The sequence below is a fragment of the Malaclemys terrapin genome, chromosome 4 (genome assembly GCF_027887155.1).
Source record: "Malaclemys terrapin pileata isolate rMalTer1 chromosome 4, rMalTer1.hap1, whole genome shotgun sequence".
NCBI lineage: Eukaryota > Metazoa > Chordata > Testudines > Emydidae > Malaclemys > Malaclemys terrapin.
In genome coordinates this window covers 30,484,222-30,504,855 of record NC_071508.1, presented here as the reverse complement: position 1 = coordinate 30,504,855, position 20,634 = coordinate 30,484,222, and the positions used below count along the sequence as shown (strand labels likewise).

The 20,634-nt window shown below is 48.5% G+C and overlaps 1 protein-coding gene across 2 annotated transcripts in view; it reads right to left on the bottom strand.

Moving 5' to 3' along the window:
- The window catches only part of KDM5B (lysine demethylase 5B), a 201,472-nt gene that overhangs the window by 134,311 nt on the left and 46,527 nt on the right, over positions 1–20,634 (bottom strand). The window contains exon 5 of one of the 2 annotated variants that reach the window (XM_054025626.1): positions 7,380–7,514. In XM_054025626.1, the coding sequence (XP_053881601.1) occupies positions 7,380–7,514 (135 nt within the window). Of the gene's footprint in view, positions 1–1,740; positions 1,781–7,379; positions 7,515–20,634 lie in introns of those variants that run through there. The other variant, XM_054025627.1, reaches the window with a different exon arrangement.

Here is a 20,634-nt window from a genome sequence, read left to right as displayed (position 1 = left end):
GCCACAGGAAGTACCACCTACTTTCCACAGTGCACCTCAGCTGTAGCTCTACATGGCCTCCTAGTGCCACTGTAGGAACGTCAGCCAGTCCAGGCCCTGCAGACCCAGCTCCTAGTTCACAGACCCTTACAGCAAAAGAAGTGGTAAAAGCTAATTATCAAAGCTTGTCTCTCTCACCAGCAGAAGTTGGTCCAATAAAAGATATTATCTCACCACCTTGTCCTTCTAATTATCAGCTAATATTTTAAAAATATGCTGGACAAAAAAGCTTGAGAATACAAGCATTAGACCCTCATCTGGGACAATGGAGTAAGTAAATCTAGTAAAACTGCTCTAATTTCTAGGATTTAACCCCTGTATTTTGTGTAAAAACCCAACTTAGAATTACTTTAAAATCTTTTATAAACTTATAAGAACTATTTAGCATAGCCAACTTGCTTTTTCCTTTATTTGGTCTCCTAACTCTGAGATCATCATATATTAGCTAAGGCAATGTAGTGAGGCAGCTGCCCCACTCCTGGAGAACAGATGTTAAAAGCAGCCAAGCTAGGCTGATTGGGGAAGCAGCCACAGCTGTGGCCAGCTCAATTAGGGCCCAGCTGGCCCTGATAAGAGGGCTGTGGGCCAGAAGCTGGAGGAGTCTCACTCTAACCCTGGAGTGGGAAGGGCTAGCTGCCTGGGAGCAAGGTACCTGTGGTGGAGCAGTGCTGGGGAAGAGCAAAGAGAGCTGGGGCGCTCCAGCCTGGTAAAACCCTCAGGCTGCAGGCCTTGGTGAAGGCCTGCAGAGGTACTGGGGCTGCAGAGATACAGCCTGGGAATAGGTAAAGGCAGCAGGTCCTAACCCCTTGCCAATGATGAGTGGCCATTACAGACTGCAGTCTGCCCCAGAGAAAGGGGGCTAGATGACGATTGGCAGTAGCCACTGAGGCAAAGTGGGTTTAAAGGGTTGGGGGTTCCCCTGGGAGGGGAGACTCAGAGTGAGGGGTACTGCTGGGGTAGAACCCTGAGGTAAAGGGCACCGGGGTCTGGGAGGGACATGGGGCCAGCGGCAGGCGAGACAATGGCCTGCAGAGGGCGCTCTGTATGCTGGAAAAGAGCTGTGATGTTGCACTCTATGGCCTTGGCTACACTTGCGAGTTACAGCGCTGTAAAGCCGCCCCCAGCGCTGTAACTCACTCCCCGTCCACACTGGCAAGGCATTTGCAGCGCTGCATCTCCGTGGTTGCAGCACTGCATGTACTCCACCTCCCCAAGAGGAATAGCAAGTATTGCGCTGCCGCTGCAGCACTGCGGCGCCAGTGTGGCTGCCCAATGCGCTGTGAATGGCCTCCAGAATTATTTGGCAGTATCCCACAATGCCTGTTCTAGCCACTCTGGTCATCAGTTCAAACTCTACTGCCCTGGCCTCAGGTAACCAACCATGTGACCCACCCTTTACATTCCCTGGGAATTTTAAAAATCCCCTTCCTGTTTGCTCAGCCTGGCGTGGCGTGGAGTGCTATCAGCGAATCTTTCCAGGTGACCATGCCTCCACGCGCCAAGCGAGCCCCAGCATGGAGCAATGGCGAGTTGCTGGACCTCATCAGTGTTTGGGGGGAGGAAGCTGTACAGTCCCAGCTGCGCTCCAGCCGTAGGAATTACGATACCTTCGGGAAGGTATCAAAGGACATGATGGAAAGGGGCCATGACCAGGACGCCCTGCAGTGCAGGATTAAAGTGAAGGAACTGCGGAGTGCCTACCGCAAAGCCCGCGACGCAAACGGCCGCTCGGGTACTCCCCCCGCGACCTGCCGATTCTACGAAGAGCTGGATGCGATACTTGGGGTTAACCCCACCTCCACTCCGAGCACCACCATGGACACTTCAGAGCCGGTGTGGGTTGGGGGAGGAGGAAGAGGAGGAGGAAAACGGGAGTGATGATGGTGGGCCGGATGGAGACACCCCGGAATCCCTGGAGCCATGCAGCCAGGAGCTATTCTCGAGCCAGGAGGAAGGTAGCCAGTCGCAGCGGCTGGTGCGTGGTAGAGGACAAACAGAAGAGCGGGTTCCCAGTAAGCGGGGTTTTTTTTTCGGGAAGGAATTTTTTCGGTGCAGGCTCTTTGGAAGAGGAGGGTTAGGCATGCATGCCTAGATGCGGAATAGTGCACTGATGTGGTTTATCACATTGCAGTAATCGGCCTCGGTAATCTCCTTGAATGTCTCATCCAGAACGTGTGCAATGTGCTTGTGGAGGTTTATCGGGAGAGCCACTGTGGTCCTTGTCCCAGCCAGGATAACGTGTCTGCGCCACTGTGCCGCGAGGGGGACCATTGCTGCACACAGGCAAGCTGCACATGGGCCAGGGTGGAAGCCGCATTGCAGTAGAAGACTCTCCCTTGCTTCCCAGGTCACCCTCAGAAGCGAGATATTGTCCAGGATGAACTCCTGTGGAAAATGTTGGGACAGTGTTGAGTGTAGGTGCTCCCTGAAGCTGTTGGCTCTCCCCAAGGCACAGAAACCCAGAGGACAGTGCAGCCCTGAAACAATCAATCAGTCTCCCTTACTCACCATTTTGAGGCTCCTGTGGGATATGTGTGCTGTTTCAGATGGGAAAATTATGCTATTGTGTAGACCCTGTGTGTTTTCTACTCCTTAAGTGCGGGGGAAATCATTACTCTGTCTGGTATAAACACTGCTGCCTATGTTAAATATTGCATTTTGCCTATACAGCTGCATCAACCTTGAGACCTCAGCCGTCCCTCTTATCGCCTGCTCAGAGACTGCAAAGACTCAGGAAGAGACCGCGAAAAAGCAAAGATGACATGCTGCAAGAAGTGATGCGGCAATCTATTAAAGAGAATGAGAAAGCACAGAACTGGAGGGAGAGAGAAAGCAGGATCCGCCAGGAAAATGCAGCGCACCGGCGGCAAAGCACCGAGCACTGGCAGCAAAGCACGGATCGGCTCACAAGCATCCTGGAGTGCCAAGCAGACGCTATCCAGGAGCTCGTAGCCATGCAGATAGAGGAGCAGTATCGCAAACGCCACCCACCCCTACAGCCCTTGTCCCAAAACTCTTTCCATTGTGCCCCACTGTCACCTTCAACCCACTTTCCCCAACTTCCGTGTTCTTCACGCCACCCGCTGCCTCCAACACCAGTATCTTCATCACCCAGCCCTGAAAACCACGACCCTTACCCTGTACACTCAACCTCCATCACCATGCAGTATAGCTATCCTGAACTGCAGCACTCACTGCACAGCACACCAGACAGGACATACGCGAATCTGTGATTGTACCGTTCCCCACTCTACCCCCTTGTTTCTTTTCAATAAATGGATTTTTTGGCTTTGAAAACATTCTTTATTATTGCATAAAGTAAAAGACTCCTTAGCCCAGGAAATAAACAGGCACTGCAAGTCTGCTTAGCAAACACTGATTCCTAAAGATTGGAACTACTGCACTTCACTCCCGTGCAGGGCACCAGATACCACTGCTGGTTTTCAGCCTCAAATTGCTCCCTCAAGGCATCCCTAATCCTTGCAGCCCCGCACTGGGCCCCTGTAATAGCTCTGCTCTCTGGCTGTGCAAATTCAGCCTCCAGGTGTTGAACCTCAGAGGTCCATGCCTGAGTGAAGCTTTCATCCTTCCCTTCACAAATATTATGGAGGGCACAGCACGCAGACATAACCGCGGGGATGCTGTTTTCGGCCAAGTCCAACTTCCCATACAGAGATCACCAGTGGGCCTTTAAACAGCCAAAGGCACACTCCACAGTCATTCGGTACCAGCTCAGCCTGTAGTTGAACCGTTCCTTGCTGCTGTCAAGGCTCCCTGTGTAGGGTTTCATGAGCCACGGCATTAACGGGTAAGTGGGATCGCCAAGGATCACAATGGGCATTTCGACTTCTCCTACCGTGATCTTCCACTCTGGGAAAAAAGTCCCGGCCTGCATCTTCCTGAACAGCCAAGTGTTCCGAAAGATGCGTGTGTCATGCACCTTTCCGGGCCAGCCTGTGTTAATGTGAATGAAATGCCCACGGTGATCCACGAGCACCTGGAGAACCATAGAGAAATACCCCTTCCAATTAACGTACTCGGATCCTAGGTGGGGTGGTGCCAGAATAGGAATGTGCGTTCCATCTATCGCCCCTCCACAGTTAGGGAACCCCATTTGTGCAAAGCCAGCCACAATGTCATGCACGTTACCCAGAGTCACGGTTCTTCTGAGTAGGATACGATTAATGGCCTTGCAAACTTGCATCAACACGATTCCAACGGTAGACTTTCCCACTCCAAATTGGTTTGCGACCGACTGGAAGCTGTCTGGAGTTGCCAGCTTCCAGATTGCAATAGCCACCCGCTTCTCCACTGGCAGGGCAGCTCTCAATCTCGTGTCCTTGCGCCGCAGGGTGGGGGCGAGCTCCTCACACAGTTCCATGAAAGTGGTTTTTCTCATCCAAAAGTTCTGCAGCCACTGCTCGTCATCCCAGACTTCCATGACGACGTGATCCCACCACTCGGTGCTTGTTTCCCGAGCCCAAAAACGGCGTTCCACAGTGCTGAGCACGTCCGTGAATGCCACAAGCAATTTCGTGTCATACGCGTTACACGGCTCGATAGCATTGTCGGACTCCTCACTCTCACTTTGAATCTTAAGGAATAGTTAGACAGCCAAACGTGCCGTGCTGGCGAGGCTCATCAGCATATGCCTCAGCAGTTCGGGCTCCATTTCCCGCAGACAGATCGCGCTGCACAGAAACCGTTGAAAGATGGCGCCAAAGATGGACTGAAACAAAGGGATTTCTGAGATATGAAGCGATGCATCACGGGGCGTTGGGACAGGACCCAGAATGCCCCGCACCTACGCCCCCTTCCCACAACTCACGACGCCAGAATGGGAAGAGGTGCCCTGTGGGATAGCTGCCCATAATGCACCACTCCCAATAGCGCTGCAATTGCAGCAAATGTGGCCATGACGGTGTGCTGGGCAGCTGTCAGTGTGAACAGATTGCAGCGCTTTCCCTACTCAGCTGCACGAAGTCAGGTTTAACTCACAGTGCTGTATATCTGCAAGTGTAGCCAAGGCTTATATGATTTTATGAAAATATGCTAATGTAACTGGAATATGCTTCATGCAAAAGGTCTCTTGTAAGGCATCATTACAAAGCTTATAATCTACTGAGTGCGGTCATCCTATTTGTATAAATGTACCACTCATGTATCTGAAACTAGAAATATGAAATATAACTCTGAGGGCCTATTGTAATTATGCAAAGTGTGGGCCATTAATGTTGGCTTGAAATCTTGATGACTCCCATTAACCAGGACAATTATCTGCAGATGGCTCTGTTTTACTTGTAAGGCTCCCTGTATACCATGTGTGCTGGCAAGTGGATAATGAAGTCTTACAGTGACATGTGATCATGTCACCTGAACTGGAATCCATCTTTAACCTGGTGCTTTTCCATTTTGAAAAGGTGGGGGTGGGAACCCAGAGAGGGACAAAGGATTCCCACCTTATGCAAAAGATCTATAAATGGGTGGAACAGAAGAAAGAGAGGAGCCATCATGAAGAATCTCCTAGCTACCACCTGAGCTGGAACAAGGGCTGTTCCAGGGGAAAGGACTGTGCCCAGACTAGGAAGGCGTCCAGTCTGTGAAAAGCAACAGAGAGTCCTGTGGCACCTTTAAGATTAACAGATGTATTGGAGCATAAGCTTTCGTGGGTGAATGCCCACTTCATCGGATGCATTCACCCACGAAAGCTTATGCTCCAATACATCTGTTAGTCTTAAAAGTGCCACAGGACTTTCTGTTGCTTTTCACAGATCCAGACTAACACGGCTACCCCTCTGATACAGTCTGTGAAAGAAACTTATTGAAACATCTCAGGGTGAGACTTTATCTGTACTCAATTTTATTACTGTATTAGGCTTAGATTTGCGTGTTTTATTTTATTTTGCTTGGTAATTCACTTTGTTCTGTCTGTTACTACTTGAAACCATTTAATAAAATCACTTTTACTTATTAATACATACGCTGAGTTAATACTGGGGGGGGGGGAGGCGGAAACAGCTGTGCATCTCTCTCTCTCAGTGTTATAGAGGGCGGAACAATTTATGAGTTTACCCTGTATAAGCTTTTTTTATACAGGGTAAAATGGATTTATTTGGGTTTAGACCCCACTGGGAGTTGGACATCTGCATGTTAAAGACAAGAGCACTTCTGTACACGGCTTTCAGTTTAGCCTACAGCTGTTAGGGGATGTGGTTCAGACCTGGGTCTGGGTTTGCAGCAGGCTAGCGAGTCTGGCTCAAACCAGGTAGAGCACTGAAGTCCTAAGCTGATAGGGTAGGAAAGCAGGGGCAGAAGTAGTCTTGACACATCGGGTGGCAGGTCCCAAGGGGGGTTCTGTGATCTAACCCGTCACAAGAGCAATTCCCAGACGACCAGCAGGAGGCGCCGGGCCGGTGAGTCCACGTCCTCGCTACAGGTAGTAATTCAAACTCTGCACACGTCTACAATGTAATCAGATAACTGAGAATATATTCCTCTTCCCCAGAAAAATCTCTTAGGCTGGTATTTTCTCTGCGATTTACTTTTTCTATAAGGTGCTTCTATCCTAGACATTCAACTTGCATTAATTCCTCTGTCATTAATTCTTCTTATTGTCTTTAGGCAGATTTTTTTTTACCAAATTTCCCAATTCTGCACTGTTCAGAAAGGGTCTACAGTTGTCATCAGTTTTCTTAGTTCTTAGCTCTTAACTTTTAAAATGTTTTATTTACCAACTGAGGTTTAGTCCTACGTACCTTAGAATTACAGACAAAACTACATTCAAAGAACATTAAGCTTGCAAAATCAAGCATTCAGAAGTTATTTCCTAACTGTATTAAATATGCCTGTGCAATCTTAATTTGGTGCCCTTGTGAATACTGTATGCATTTTCAAATAGTCTTTAACTTAAATAATCACATGCTACTTTTTCCACAGAACCCCTGCTTCATTAAGTGCACAGGATAGACAGGTCCCAAGGAAAGTTGCATCAGTTTAATGCAGGTTTAACTCTTACTGAATTTGGTTTAGCTTGAATTGGTGAATTACCAAATTAAGATAAATCAAGTTAAGCAAGAATCAAGCCAGTTTAACCACTGTTTAACCTAATTCATAATAAGGCACTCTGATTCTGTAATAAGAGTGTTGATACACGGAATTAATCAGGAATAACTCCCCATGAACAGGTTTAATAACCTGTTAAATTTATTACTGTGAATAAAAAGCTAAATTAGCTCCCCAAAGTTAATAGTTTGTGCCATCCTGGCTGGAAAACTACTACTGCGTTATGGTTTTCAAACTAAGATAATGCCTAACAATTATCCATTTATATATTCTCTCACCTCCGCTCTCATGCGTTTTGCTCGACGTGCAGGGGGACAAGTTTCAGATGGCTGAACAGACTGTCTCTGGGGAATATCGTGGGGTTTGTATTCCTTGTCCTTCGTATCACTGGTGAGGTCTGGCTTCTGCAAACACTAAAATACAGGCACAATTGTGATTACTTAATTTTCTCTACACCACTAACAGAATTCCACCTCACACAAAATTGTGTAGAGCCTTTTCCGGGCTAGAGTGAAAAGAATACATTACTTTCACTTTGCTGTAGAAACAAAATAATGAACAGTTGTTAGCTGTAACCACTGTAACAGTATCTGCTTAAACATGTAAACCACAATATTTGTTATTTCATTCAATACAATGGTGGAAATGAAATGTAAGATTATGAAGGAAGTGTTTTGTTTTTTAAAAAAGGGAAATCTGATTAATCTGTTAATGTTCGTATATTGGAGCTGGTCTGAAATTCTCCAGTGGAACAGATTTCCATCAGAGAATGTGTCACATTCATCAAAATCTAACATATGTTAGATGCTAGTCTGCACTGCTGCAGACTAGGGACCAAGTGGCTAGGCAGCAGTGCTGCACAGAAAAGGACCTAGGGATTACAGTGGACGAGAAGCTGGATATGAGTCCACAGTGTGCCCTTGTTGCCAAGAAGGCTAACAGCATTTTGGGCTGTATAAGTAGGAGCACTGCCAGCAGATCGAGGGACGTGATCATTCCCCTCTATTCGGCATTGGTGAGGCCTCATCTGGAGTACTGTGTCCAGTTTCGGGCCCCACACTACAAAAAGGATGTGGAAATATTGGAAGGAGTCCAGCGGAGGGCAACAAAAATGATTAGGGGGCTAGAGTACATGATTTATGAGGAGAGGCTGAGGGAACTGGGATTGTTTAGTCTGCAGAAGAGAAGAATGAGGGAGGATTTGATAGCTGCTTTCAACTATGTGAAAGGGGGTTCCAAAGAGGATGGATCTAGACTGTTTTCAGTGGTACCAGATGACAGAACAAGAAGTAACAGTCTCAAGTTGCAGTGGGGGAGGTCTAGGTTGGATATTAGGAAGAACTTTTTCACTAGGAGAGTGGTGAAGCAGTGGAATGGATTACCTAGGGAGGTGGAATCTCCTTCCTTAGAAGTTTTTAAGGTCAGGCTTGGCAAAGCCGTGGCTAGGATGATTTATTTGGGGATTGATCCTGCTTTGAGCAGGGGGTTGGATTAGATGACCTCCTGAGGTCCCTTCCAACCCTGATATTCTATGGTAAGTCATGTGCCCCAGCCCCCTAATCATTTTCGTTGCCCTCCGCTGAATTCTCTCCAATTTGTCCACATCCTTTCTGTAGTGGGGGGCCTAAAACTGGACGCAGTACTCCAGATGTGGCCTCACCAGGTGCTGAAGAGGAGGGGAATAATCACTTATCTTGATCTGCTGGCAATGCTCCTATTAATGCATCCCAATATACCGTTAGGCTGCTTGACAACAAGGACACACTATTGACTCATATCCAGCTTCTTGTCCACTGCAATCCCCAGGTCCTTTTCTGCAGAACTGCTGCTTAGCCACTTGGTCCCTAGTCTGCAGCAGTGCATTGGATTCTTCTGTCCTAAGTGCAGGACTCTGCACTTGTCCTTGTTGTACCTGATCAGATTTCTTTTGGCCCAATCCTCCAATTTGTCTACGTCACTCTGGACCCTATCCCTATCCTCCAGCGTATCTACCTCTCCCCCCAGTCCAAGCCATCATCCAGATCATTAATGAATTATGAGTATACATCTCCCATTGGAGACTCCTGTGGCTCCAAACTCTTCTTCTAGTGTATCTTGCTAGGATTTAACGTTAGCCAGCTTCTGATCTCAAGCAAGCAATGGGCTAGCTTGTGACAGTGTTGTGAAAGAGAAACGAAGGGTTTTTCCCGTCTCCCAGGAGAGGCACAGCATAGGTTAGAACCATTGGGAAGCACCTCCCTCACTGACTGGTCTCAGAAAAGAAATGGTTGGGGATTCTAAGGTACAAGAGGCTGTTCTACTAAACTTGTTCCAGAGCCCTTGAGCAAATCTACAGGTGTCTCAAAGGACCAAAAATCTTAACAAGGGGAATTTCATGCTAAGGCACCAGCCCCAAGAATGATTGTTTCTTTAGTGAATACCAAGTTATAACTACACCTGTGGTCAGATGTGTCAATGTTCAGGAAATATTACAATTCTGATCAAATTTCCTGGGTTTTTAAGTTAAGGATGACAGTGTCCTTAACTTATACAGGGACCTGGTCCAGACTACAAAGTCTGTCAAAAGAAGCTGCTTTTTGTTACCACAGGTTTCCATATATCCAAACCCAAATCTGAATCCTCTCAGCATAACCCAGGCATTCTGTTGCCAAACTAAAATCACCTGAATGACTCAAGTCCTCATCCAACATACATCCACCAGTGGGAATGCCAGTGTGGGTGCTGCATTACCTGGGTCAGTGAGACTAGTCCTACAATAGCCCTGTCCCTATGACAGTGACTGCTCTGGTCACAATTCTGATCTCTGCAGCAGAGGGGGTCACAGTGACCAGAAATCCACACCCCCAAACTTTAAGAATTCCCAGCATGTTTTAGAAATTTCACTTTTGTTGCTATCCCACTTTTGCAAGCGCATCTAGCACACTAGATCAGCATAGTTTAGCAAAAAGACAGACTTCCAGCTAAACCTCATGCTCCTGTTTGGACCGGAAAAATCCTGGATCTCCTCAGCCTGTGTGAAGAGTGCCACTGCAGGAACAGGGATGTTTATTAAGACAAGGCAGAGAGGATGCGAGTCCTGGGATGAGAAGAAATGCCTGAAAGGCAAAGGAACTGTAGGAGCTGTACCAGAAAGTGAGGGAAGGCAACAGAAAACCTGAAGCCACCCCAAACTAGCTGCTTCTATGAAGAGCTTCATGCCATACTTCGCAGGAACCTCACCACCACCCTGAATGTGACTTTGAACGCATCATGAGACTTAAGAGGAGGGAAACTCAGCAGTGGCCAGCAACGACTTGCTCGGAGAAGGGAACACCAAAGGGGATTAAAACCCTACAGAAAATCAGGAACTCTTTGAAAAATAGACGAACCTCACCCAGACAAGCCCAGAGAAGAAGGGAAAACAGGGAGGGATACTGCTGCATGATTCTTTAAGTGCATTTTTTTTTCCATTGTGCCCAAAACCTCCCCCACCACTAGAAAGCTGGCTAGATCGTCGGGCTCAACGGGTAGTGATCAATGGCTCCATGTCTAGTTGGCAGCCGGTATCAAGCAGAGTGCCCCAAGGGTCAGTCCTGGGGTGGGTTTTGTTCAATATCTTCATTAATGATCTGGATGGTGGGATGAATTCGGCCAAAAAGGACAGTTACCTGTTCCATAAATGGCGTTCTTCGAGATGTGTTGCTCAGGTGTATTCTACAGTTGATGTGCGTGCTCGCCACGTGCACCAGTGCCAGAAGTTCTTCCCTTAGCAGTACCAGTAGTGGGGGAGCACTGCTGCGACCCCTGGAGTGGCACCTCTATATCTATCACGCTATAAGGGGAGCTGTGCACTCCCCCCACAGTTCCTTCTTGCCAGACAACTCCGACAGAGGGGAAGGAGGGCAGGATGTGGAATACACCTGAGCAACACATCTCAAAGAACGCCAGTTACGGAACAGTTAACTGTCCTTTCTTCTTCGAGTGATTACTCATGTGTATTCCACAGTAGGTGACTCCAAGCTATATCTGATGGAGATGGGTAGGAGTTTAAGGGTTTCCGGGACGGAGTACCACCCTACCAAACCCGGCGTCATCTAGTGTTTGGGAGACGATCGTGCGATGAAAAGGTGTGGACAGAGGACCACGTGGCAGCCCTACAAATGTCCTGAATAGGGATGTGAGCTACATAGGCAGCCGACGAGGCCTGAGCTTTCGTAGAATGTGCCTTCACGATAGGCAGCGGGGGAACCCCTGCCAGGTCGAAACACATGCGTATGCACGAGGTGATCCCGCTGGAAATTCGCTGGGTAGAAACCGGTTGCCCCCTCATGCATTCGGCCGATGCACTGAAAAGTTGCGGGAATTTCCGGAATGGCCTGGTTTGGTCTAGGTAAAAGGCCGGCGCCCTACGCACATCTAGCATATGTAGGCATCGTTCCTCATTGGGGCATCGTTCCTCTTCCCCTGCCTCTTGCCCTTTGAGGGGCCAGGTCATGGGGCCGACCGGGACTGGCGCTGGAACCTGCGTCTCTGCTCCCTCAGCCTCTTAAGTGGGGGCTCATATCTGCCTCTAGCTGGAGGAGCAGAGGTCTGTGGCCTGTGTTTGTCCTTTGATGGTGGGACATATAGGCCCAGAGTTTGCAGAGTGGTGCGGGAGTCTTTCATCCCATGCAGACGGATGTCTGTTTGATCTGCAAACAGGGCCTTCCCGTCGAAGGGCAGGTCCTGCATGAGGGTCTGGGACTCCACGGACAGCCCCAACAGCGAGAGCCATGACACCCTGTGCATGGAAATGGCCGAGGCCATCGAACGGGCCACTGTATCCGCCGCGTCCGAAGCAGCTTTCGCCGCCGCCACTGCTCCTTCATCGACCAAAGCTCTGAACTCCCTCTTGTCCCTTTCCTGGAGAAGAGGTCTGAACTTTGGCAGGGACCCCCATAAGTTAAAATCATACCGGCTCAGTAGGGCTTGGTAATTTGCCACCGTGAGCTGGAAGCTCGCCAATGAATAAACCTTCCTGCTGAAGGTATCCAGTATCCTGGCGTCTTTATCCTTGGCAGTGGGCGCGGGCTGACCATGTCCCTCTCAGTGGTTTACAGACTCCACCACCAGAGAGTTGGGTGCCGGGTGAGAGTACAAGTATTCGTGTCCCTCTGCCGGCACCAAATACTTTCTCTCCGCCTTTTTAGAAATAGGCGTCAAGGAAGCCTTTGCCAAAGCAAAGTCGATATGTTGACCACCCCCTGGTGGAGAGGGTAGGGCCACACGGCCCGGTGCCGAGGAGGACAACACGTTGAACAGAGCGTCCGATGGCTCCTCCATCTCCTCAGCCTGAAGCTGGAGATTCGACGCCACCTGCCTAAGGAGTTCTTGGTGAGCCTTAAAATCTTCCTGTAGGGCAGGTAGTGGCACTGCTATGGAGTCCTCCGGTGCTGGTGAGGGGACTGCTTCTGCCCCCAGGGCGTCAGGTGGTACCGGTGGTTCAACCCCCAAGTCCAAGCCCGGGTGTGGTGCCGCTGGTTCGGTGCCGGCTGACTTTTCCCAGTGCCGAGGTGGGGATGTCAATTGTACCTGTGATGCCCTGGCCACCGAACGGGGTCTCGCTGGTGCAGGTAATTGGGGCCATGGTGCCCACTGACACCACTGCCCTTGCCAAGGTGCCCCTTGCCACTGACCCACTTGGGGACCAAGTGGAGCCGCTTGATCTGAGAGGCGGTGCAACCCGGGATGGGCAACTGGGTGCCGAAGTCGCTGAGGAATGCGCGGGGCCGTACAAGCGTCGGAAGCATCCACGGCCATGTCGGTGCCGACCTCGAGATTTAGACCTCGACAACAAATACCTGTACCAGTCGGAGGTACTGCTTCTAGATTTCCCCCGGCGACCATGGCTAAGAGGCCTCGGTGACTGTGATGGTCGAGGGGCGCTCCGAGCATGAGATCTGTCGGAGCGAACACTCGAATCTGAGCATCGGTGCCTATGGCGTTGAGACCTGCTCCTATAGCTTCGGTGGGAAGAGGAGCGTCGACACCTCTTGTCTTGGTGCCTGCCACCCCTCTGGGTAGTGGAGGACCCTCAAGACTCCATCTCAGGCGAATCGGCCAATGGAGTGGAAGTCTGGTGCAGGCTACGGGATGGCCTCACGGAACAGGTAGGTACCTCGTCCTCGGAGCGAGGGCTATGCCGGACCGGAGAGGATTGATGAGCTCCCAGCAGCGGCTTCCCTCGGGATCGGGGTCCCTTCCAACCCTGATAAGCTAGAATTCCTCCCCTCTTTCAAAATGGCACTCATTCATGCTGTCAGAGAACAAAGGAGCGGCGAACAGCAGAGGCTAACAGCAGGAGTTTGCCTGGGGAGAGCGCACTGAGGCTTTCATCTGCAGGTTTCTCTGAGTAGTTCCTGCAACAGTTGAGGAAGTTCTTAAGAGGACGGTGATATGGAAGGTGAGCGATCAGCTGTTGTAACCTGCACAGGTTGTGCCATGTTGGTCTTTCTTCCACAGGACAGAAGCGACTTTGTCTGTACAAAGTGCAAGCTGGTCTCCATATTGGAAGAGAAGGTTCGAGGGCTGGAAAAACGAATATCGACTCTGCGTTGCATAAGGGAAAATGAAGATTTCCTGGACAGACGTCAGGAGATGCTTCTATGACCACAATGTTCTGAAGATTCAGAGCAGGCGCAGCAGGGACAGAAGGATTGTGAAGAGCTTTGGCAGCATGTGACCTCCAGAAGGAGAAAGAGGAGCGTCCATGCACCAGCAATGGAGATACAGGTGAGCAATCGTTTCCATGTTCTCTCTACAGGTACTAATGCCGAGAGTGGACTAGATGACCCATCTGAGGCAAGGGAGCAGAAGGAGACTCCACCGATTGGAAGGCAAAAGATGCACTGTCCTAGGGATGGGGGTTCCACAACCACCACTCCCAAGAGGAGGAAGAGGGTGGTGGTTGTCGGGGACTCCCTCCTTGGGGGGACTGAGTCATCTATCTGCCGCCCCGACCGGGAAAACCGAGAGGTCTGCTGCTTGCCAGGAGCTAGGATACACGATGTGACGGAGAGACTGCCGAGACTCATCAAGCCCTCGGATCGCTACCCCTTCCTGCTTCTCCACGTGGGCACCAATGATACTGCCAAGAATGACCTTGAGCGGATCACTGCAGACTACGTGGCTCTGGGAAGAAGGATAAAGGAGTTTGAGGCGCAAGTGGTGTTCTCGTCCATCCTCCCTGTGCAAGGAAAAGGCCAGGGTAGAGACCGTCGAATCGTGGAAGTCAACGAATGGCTACGCAGGTGGTGTCAAAGATAAGGCTTTGGATTCTTCGACCATGGGGTAGTGTTCCAAGAAGGAGGAGTGCTAGGCAGAGACGGGCTCCACCTAACGAAGAGAGAGAAGAGCATCTTCGCCAGCAGGCTGGCTAACCTAGTGAGGAGGGCTTTAAACTAGGTTCACCGGGGGAAGGAGACCAAAGCCCTGAGGTAAGTGGGGAAATGGGATCCTGGGAGGAAGCACAAGCAGGAGAGCCCAAGAGGGGAGGACTCCTGGCTCATGCTGAGAAAGAGGGACGATCGATGAGTTATCTTAAGTGCCTATACACAAATGCAAGAAGCCTGGGAAACAAGCAGGGAGAACTGGAAGTCCTGGCACAGTCAAGGAACTATGATGCCACTGGAATAACAGAGACTTGGTGGGATAACTCACATGACTGGAGTACTGTCATGGATGGATATAAACTGTTCAGGAAGGACAGCCAGGGCAGAAAAGGTGGGGGAGTTGCGTTGTATATAAGAGAGGAGTATGACTGTTCAGAACTCCGGTATGAAACTGCAGAAAAACCTGAGAGTCTCTGGATAAAGTTGAGAAGTGTGAGCAACAAGGGTGATGTCGTGGTTGGAGTCTGCTATAGACCACCAGACCAGGGGGATGAGGTGGACGAGGCTTTCTTCTGGCAACTAGCAGAAGTTGCTAGATCGCAGGCCCTGGTTCTCATGGGAGACTTTAATCACCCTGATATCTGCTGGGAGAGCAATACAGCGGTGCACAGACAATCCAGGAAGTTTTTGGAAAGTGTAGGGGACAATTTCCTGGTGCAAGTGCTGGAGGAACCAACTAGGGGCAGAGCTTTTCTTGACCTGCTGCTCACAAACCGGGAAGAATTAGTAGGGGAAGCAAAAGTGGATGGGAACCTGGGAGGCAGTGACCATGAGATGGTCGAGTTCAGGATCCTGACACAAGGAAGAAAGGAGAGCAGCAGAATACGGACCCTGGACTTCAGAAAAGCAGACTGACTCCCTCAGGGAACAGATGGGCAGGATCCCCTGGGAGAATAACAGGAAGGGCAAAGGGGTCCAGGAGAGCTGGCTGTATTTTAAAGAATCCTTATTGCGGTTGCAGGAACAAACCATCCCGATGTGTAGAAAGAATAGTAAATATGGCAGGCAACCAGCTTGGCTAAACAGTGAAATCCTTGCTGATCTTAAACGCAAAAAAGAAGCTTACAAGAAGTGGAAGATTGGACAAATGACCAGGGAGGAGTATAAAAATATTGCTCAAGCATGCAGGAGTGAAATCAGGAAGGCCAAATCACACTTGGAGTTGCAGTTAGCAAGAGATGTTAAGAGTAACAAGAAGGGTTTCTTCAGGTATGTTAACAAGAAGAAAATCAAGGAAAGTGTGGGCCCCTTACTGAATGAGGGAGGCAACCTAGTGACCGAGGATGTGGAAAACTAATGTACTCAATGATTTTTTTGCCTCTGTCTTCACGAACAAGGTCAGCTCCCAGATTGCTGCACTGGGCAGTACAGTATGGGGAGAAGGTGACCAGCCCTCTGTGGAGAAAGAAGTGGTTCGGGGCTATTTAGAAAAACTGGACGTGCACAAGTCCATGGGGCCAGATGCGCTGCATCCGAGGGTGCTAAAGGAGTTGGCGGATGAGATTGCAGAGCTATTAGCCATTATTTTTGAAAACTCATGGCGATCGGGGGAGGTCCCAGATGACTGGAGAGCGGTGTTTAGTCACCTTTTTAAGGACAAGGTTCTTAGAGGCAGTCTTAGTTGTGGTGCCCCTGTCTGCCGCTGGTGACTGTTGGCCTGGACTCTGGGTCGGACGCTGGCCTGAGGGATTTCTCCGTCATTAGTAATTTAGGTTGAAGATCCCTGGCCTTCCGTGTCCTGGCAGTCAGCTTTTTACAATGAGGATACTTTTGGGGAATATGGGTTTCTCCGAGGCAGTGGATGTACTGTGCATGGCCTTCAGAAATGGGTATCAAAAGCCTGCAGGTCAGGCAGCATTTAAAGCCAGGGGAACCAGGCATGCCTGAAAGAGGGCAGCTCTAGAGAAAAACAGGGTCAGCCCATTTTTATTTAGTCGTCATTGACAGCAGTCCTCCAGGTGGCGAAAGAGGAAAAACTACGACTAATTAAAAAAAAAAAAATTATATGGAAGAAAATAAAAACTAAAGTTAACTCAAATTAACTAGGATTTATGGGATAGAAAGAGAAATATTGAGCTATCTACATATTTGGAGAGACGCTGCTGTCACTCCAACTCAAGCCAAAGGCGATAGAGAAGGAACTGGTGGTCAGTTGGCTGCACAGGCTAGGTAACCGCTCGGAGCGGTGCGAGGTGGCCAACCAGGGCACTGCTACTACAAATCTCCAATTACAAGTGCAGGGCACCAAGACACCATAAGTGGAGCACCCACAAGGACACTCCTCAAAGAAGAATCTCTCTTACAAGCAACCCAGTGACTATCTAATTAGAGTACCTGATTTTTAAGAGTAGGCACGTAATGTAGACAGCAAAAGACAGTGCTCTGATTTACAAGTCAATTTTTCCCTAGACCAAAACAAATCCCTCTCATGCTCTGCTTGAATAGAAATAGAGGCGGAGTCATTGGTTCTGGGGTTCTTTTCTTTGGCTTCTGGTAGTAGGGAATGGGAACAACTCTTCACCCTTGAGGAGTATTTTGCTGATCTGTACACAGATGTCCCTTCCATCCTCTGGATTAATCTTCAAATCTTCTAGGAGACACTCTCCAGTTCTTTTCCAGCCATTTCTAGGAAGGGTGGTCTTGTTTGTTCCCCCTCAATAGGAGACCTTGGTATGCCACTCTGAGATGAGTCCAACTGGCACCATCACTGAACAGCCTGGTAGGATACAGGGCAGGGAAGGCTTGAGCCGCCTTCTTTAGGCCTTCGTCACCCTCAGGAGCGATATCAGCCATAATCACCTCTTCCTTTAACAATTTTAGCTACTTTTTACCCAGCAGCCCCCCACCTTCATGACTATGGACTTACAATGAAAACTTCATGCTACTCACCAAGCCTGGAGCAACAGAGCAGTTCCAAAGAAAGCTGAACCAAAGCTAGTCTGATCACCGCATACTTTTATAAAAGATCTTTATGGGAAAATTTTTAGGGAGTTTTGAGGCTTATCTCTTCCTTTCTACTCCCACTGTAAATCTACAATATCTCTCTACCTTTTCGTTTATCACACTCGTTGGCTGTGGTGTTCTTGAAAGGCATCCCCATTCACACCTGCTAGAAGATTGACCCTGATCAGAAGATGAAAGAAGTGGAAAAGTGAGGATATGTTTTTGAAGCTTCTCCAGTCTGAAGAGGCTGCTGTCCGGGAGAGCACGGATTGGAGGGACCACATGGAGATCAGTCAGAAGGATCAGGATTGGAAGGACCATCTATTCAAGGAAAACCAGAGTGGCCAAAAGGTACATCAACCAGTGCACCAGGAACATGACTCTGCTCAAGCAAACAGATGTTGCAGAATTATCCAAAACATCCAAAGACCACCTCCCCTACAGCCTTTACATCTCATTCACAATTCAATGTCCACAAGACACCCCCCCCACACACACACACACGGCACTAGCACAACCTACAGCCTTTTCCCTACAATTCTTTGATAGTGGAAAACAAGGAGAACTATGACTATGCATACACTGACAGACACCCAGAACTTTGCTTATTTAACACTAGTAATATAGATATAAAGCTTAATATGGTTATATAGGTGTCAACCCTCAAAGTTTACTGTTGCTAATAAATTTGTTCATTGTTTATTTGCACACAAAATTTGCACACAAAATTCTGAAAAATCACAAAATATTTATTGGGTGTCAAACAAATGTTAAAAACCAAAGCATCACCTACTCTCAAATTCATAACACATATTTACAAATCATTTCAAATCCAGATTCAAGGCAAAACACAAAGTACACAAAAGTAGCACACCACAATAATATGGCACACTGTTAAAGTGATATTTTAAGGCCTCCCTCAGCCATATAGCTCCTTGATGGACTTTAGTTACTGTCCTTTTGTCTGGCTGTTCAAAATCAGCAGACAGTCTTTCCACTTCCCCACTCCACCCTGACAGTAAAGTTTCCCCTTCCCTTCACAAATATTATGCAATATTATTCTACAACAAGAATAGTTGCCTTACTGAGATCCAGCCTTCCTATGAGACATCGCCAGAGGCCTTTCAACCTAGCAAAAGCACATTCAACAGTCATCCTGCACCTGCTCAGACATTAGGTAACTCTCCTTGCTAATGTACGGGCATCCAGTGTATGGTTTCATAAACAAGGGAAGCAAAGGATAGGCTGGTTCCCCCAGAATTACTATTAGCATTTCAACCCCACCCAAATGAATGTGTCAGTCTGGGAAGTATGTCCATGCTTGCCAGGGCCGGCTCCAGCTTTTTTGCCGCCCTAAGCGGCGAAGTGGGGAGGGGGCTGGGGTGGTAATGAGAGAGATATAACCGTGATTGGCGGCACTTTGGCAGCAGCTCTATTGCACCGCTTCATTCTTCGATGGCGGGTCTTTCGCTCAGAGAGGCACTGAGGGACCTGCCGCCGAAGACCCGGACGTGCCGCCCCTTTCCATTGGCTGCCCCAAGCACCTGCTTTCTTCGCTGGTGCCTGGAGCCGGCCCTGATGCTTGCATCTTTTGGAAAAGTCCAGTATACCTCAAAATGCAAGTGTCACATACACACACTGTCCATCCAACAATAATGTCAGTGAAATGTCCCCAGTGATCCATCAGTATTTGCAAAGCCCTGGAAAAGTACCCTTTCTGCTCATGTACTCAGTGGCAAGGTGGGATGGCCCAGAACTGGAATTTGCATCTCCTCTATCACCCTGCACACACTTTTGGGGTGGGAGGGGGGTGCGGAAGGGAGGGAAATGGACATTGTTTCAAATCCTCCTATTTCTTGCATGTTCCCCAGAGTCACAATACTGTGCAGCACAAAAGGCTTCATGGCCTTGCACACCAGGATGACAACTGCCCCCACAGTAGATTTTAAAATTCTGAACTGATTGCCCACAGCCCAAAAGTAGTATGAGGCTACAAGCTTCCAGAGCATGATTGCTAGATGCTTTTCCACTGTCAAAGCAGCTCTCATTCTGGTGTCTCTGCACTGGATGGCTGGGACATAGCCTCCCACATCTCAAAGTGCAGCCACTGCTGATTGCCACAGATCTGTATCACAATGTGATGTGTTCCACCGCTCAGTGCTTGTTTCTTGGTCCCAGAAATACTGATCCACTGTGTGGTGCTGATCAACAAATGTCTGAAGCATCCTGAAGTTTCTATGCACCGTCCACATCATTCACTCATCCACCTCAGTGCATCCTGTCTCATCTTCATCAAAGCACCACTGTTCACTGTTACACTGGCAGTCACTGAAGTTCTGCAAATACAGAATAATCACATCCTCTCTCTAAAACCAGACACGAGAGCTCCGCTTAGCTGTTCTGGATCCATATTTCTAATAGCGAGGTGGCAAAGAGAACAAAAGCAGTACAAGGAACAGTGGGAATTTTTAAAAAGACATGAACATTATCATCTAGAAGAAGCTTTAGGGAATGGAAGAAAGGTAATTGTAGGAACTTGACCCCGAGCTCCCATAATTCCCCGAGTGAAGTGCGGGTGTTCCACAATGCATTGCAAAAATGTTCTGCAAAGCACTGTGCTGGACAGTGATGTAGAGATATTGGGATGCCTATACATAGTGCACCACAGCTTCTGCCAATATAACCTCTTATATGTGATGCAAGCAAAAACAGCCAAGAGTGCACGTACTCTAGCAACATCAGCAATTGCAAAGCAGCAGAAGTTCTAGTGTAGAGATGACCTGAGCTGAGTTTTTAATATAAACAAGAGCAAGACCTGGTGTATTTATAATACTTAGGCTGCTTGAATCAGAAAATAATCTTAGGAAAAAAGGTACAGGTTTACTTAAGAGTCTTTAGAATAAGTTGCAAGGACTTTTCATTCACTAGCTACAGTTTGAAGAATCGTAAGCATGCTTCACATCTGCTATCCCTTACATGTAAGGCAACTGATATTTATCCATGTCCTTATACACAATTATTCTGGGCAATACAACTGAGACACATCCAGCCCAGTGTTAAACAGGCAATGATGAATAAAATTACTTTTGAGGGGCACTTCTTTAAGCACCTATTAATTTGCAGACTATAAAGTCAGCTTTGCCTGTTTTGATCATCCACACATGTCTTCCTTTCTGTCTCC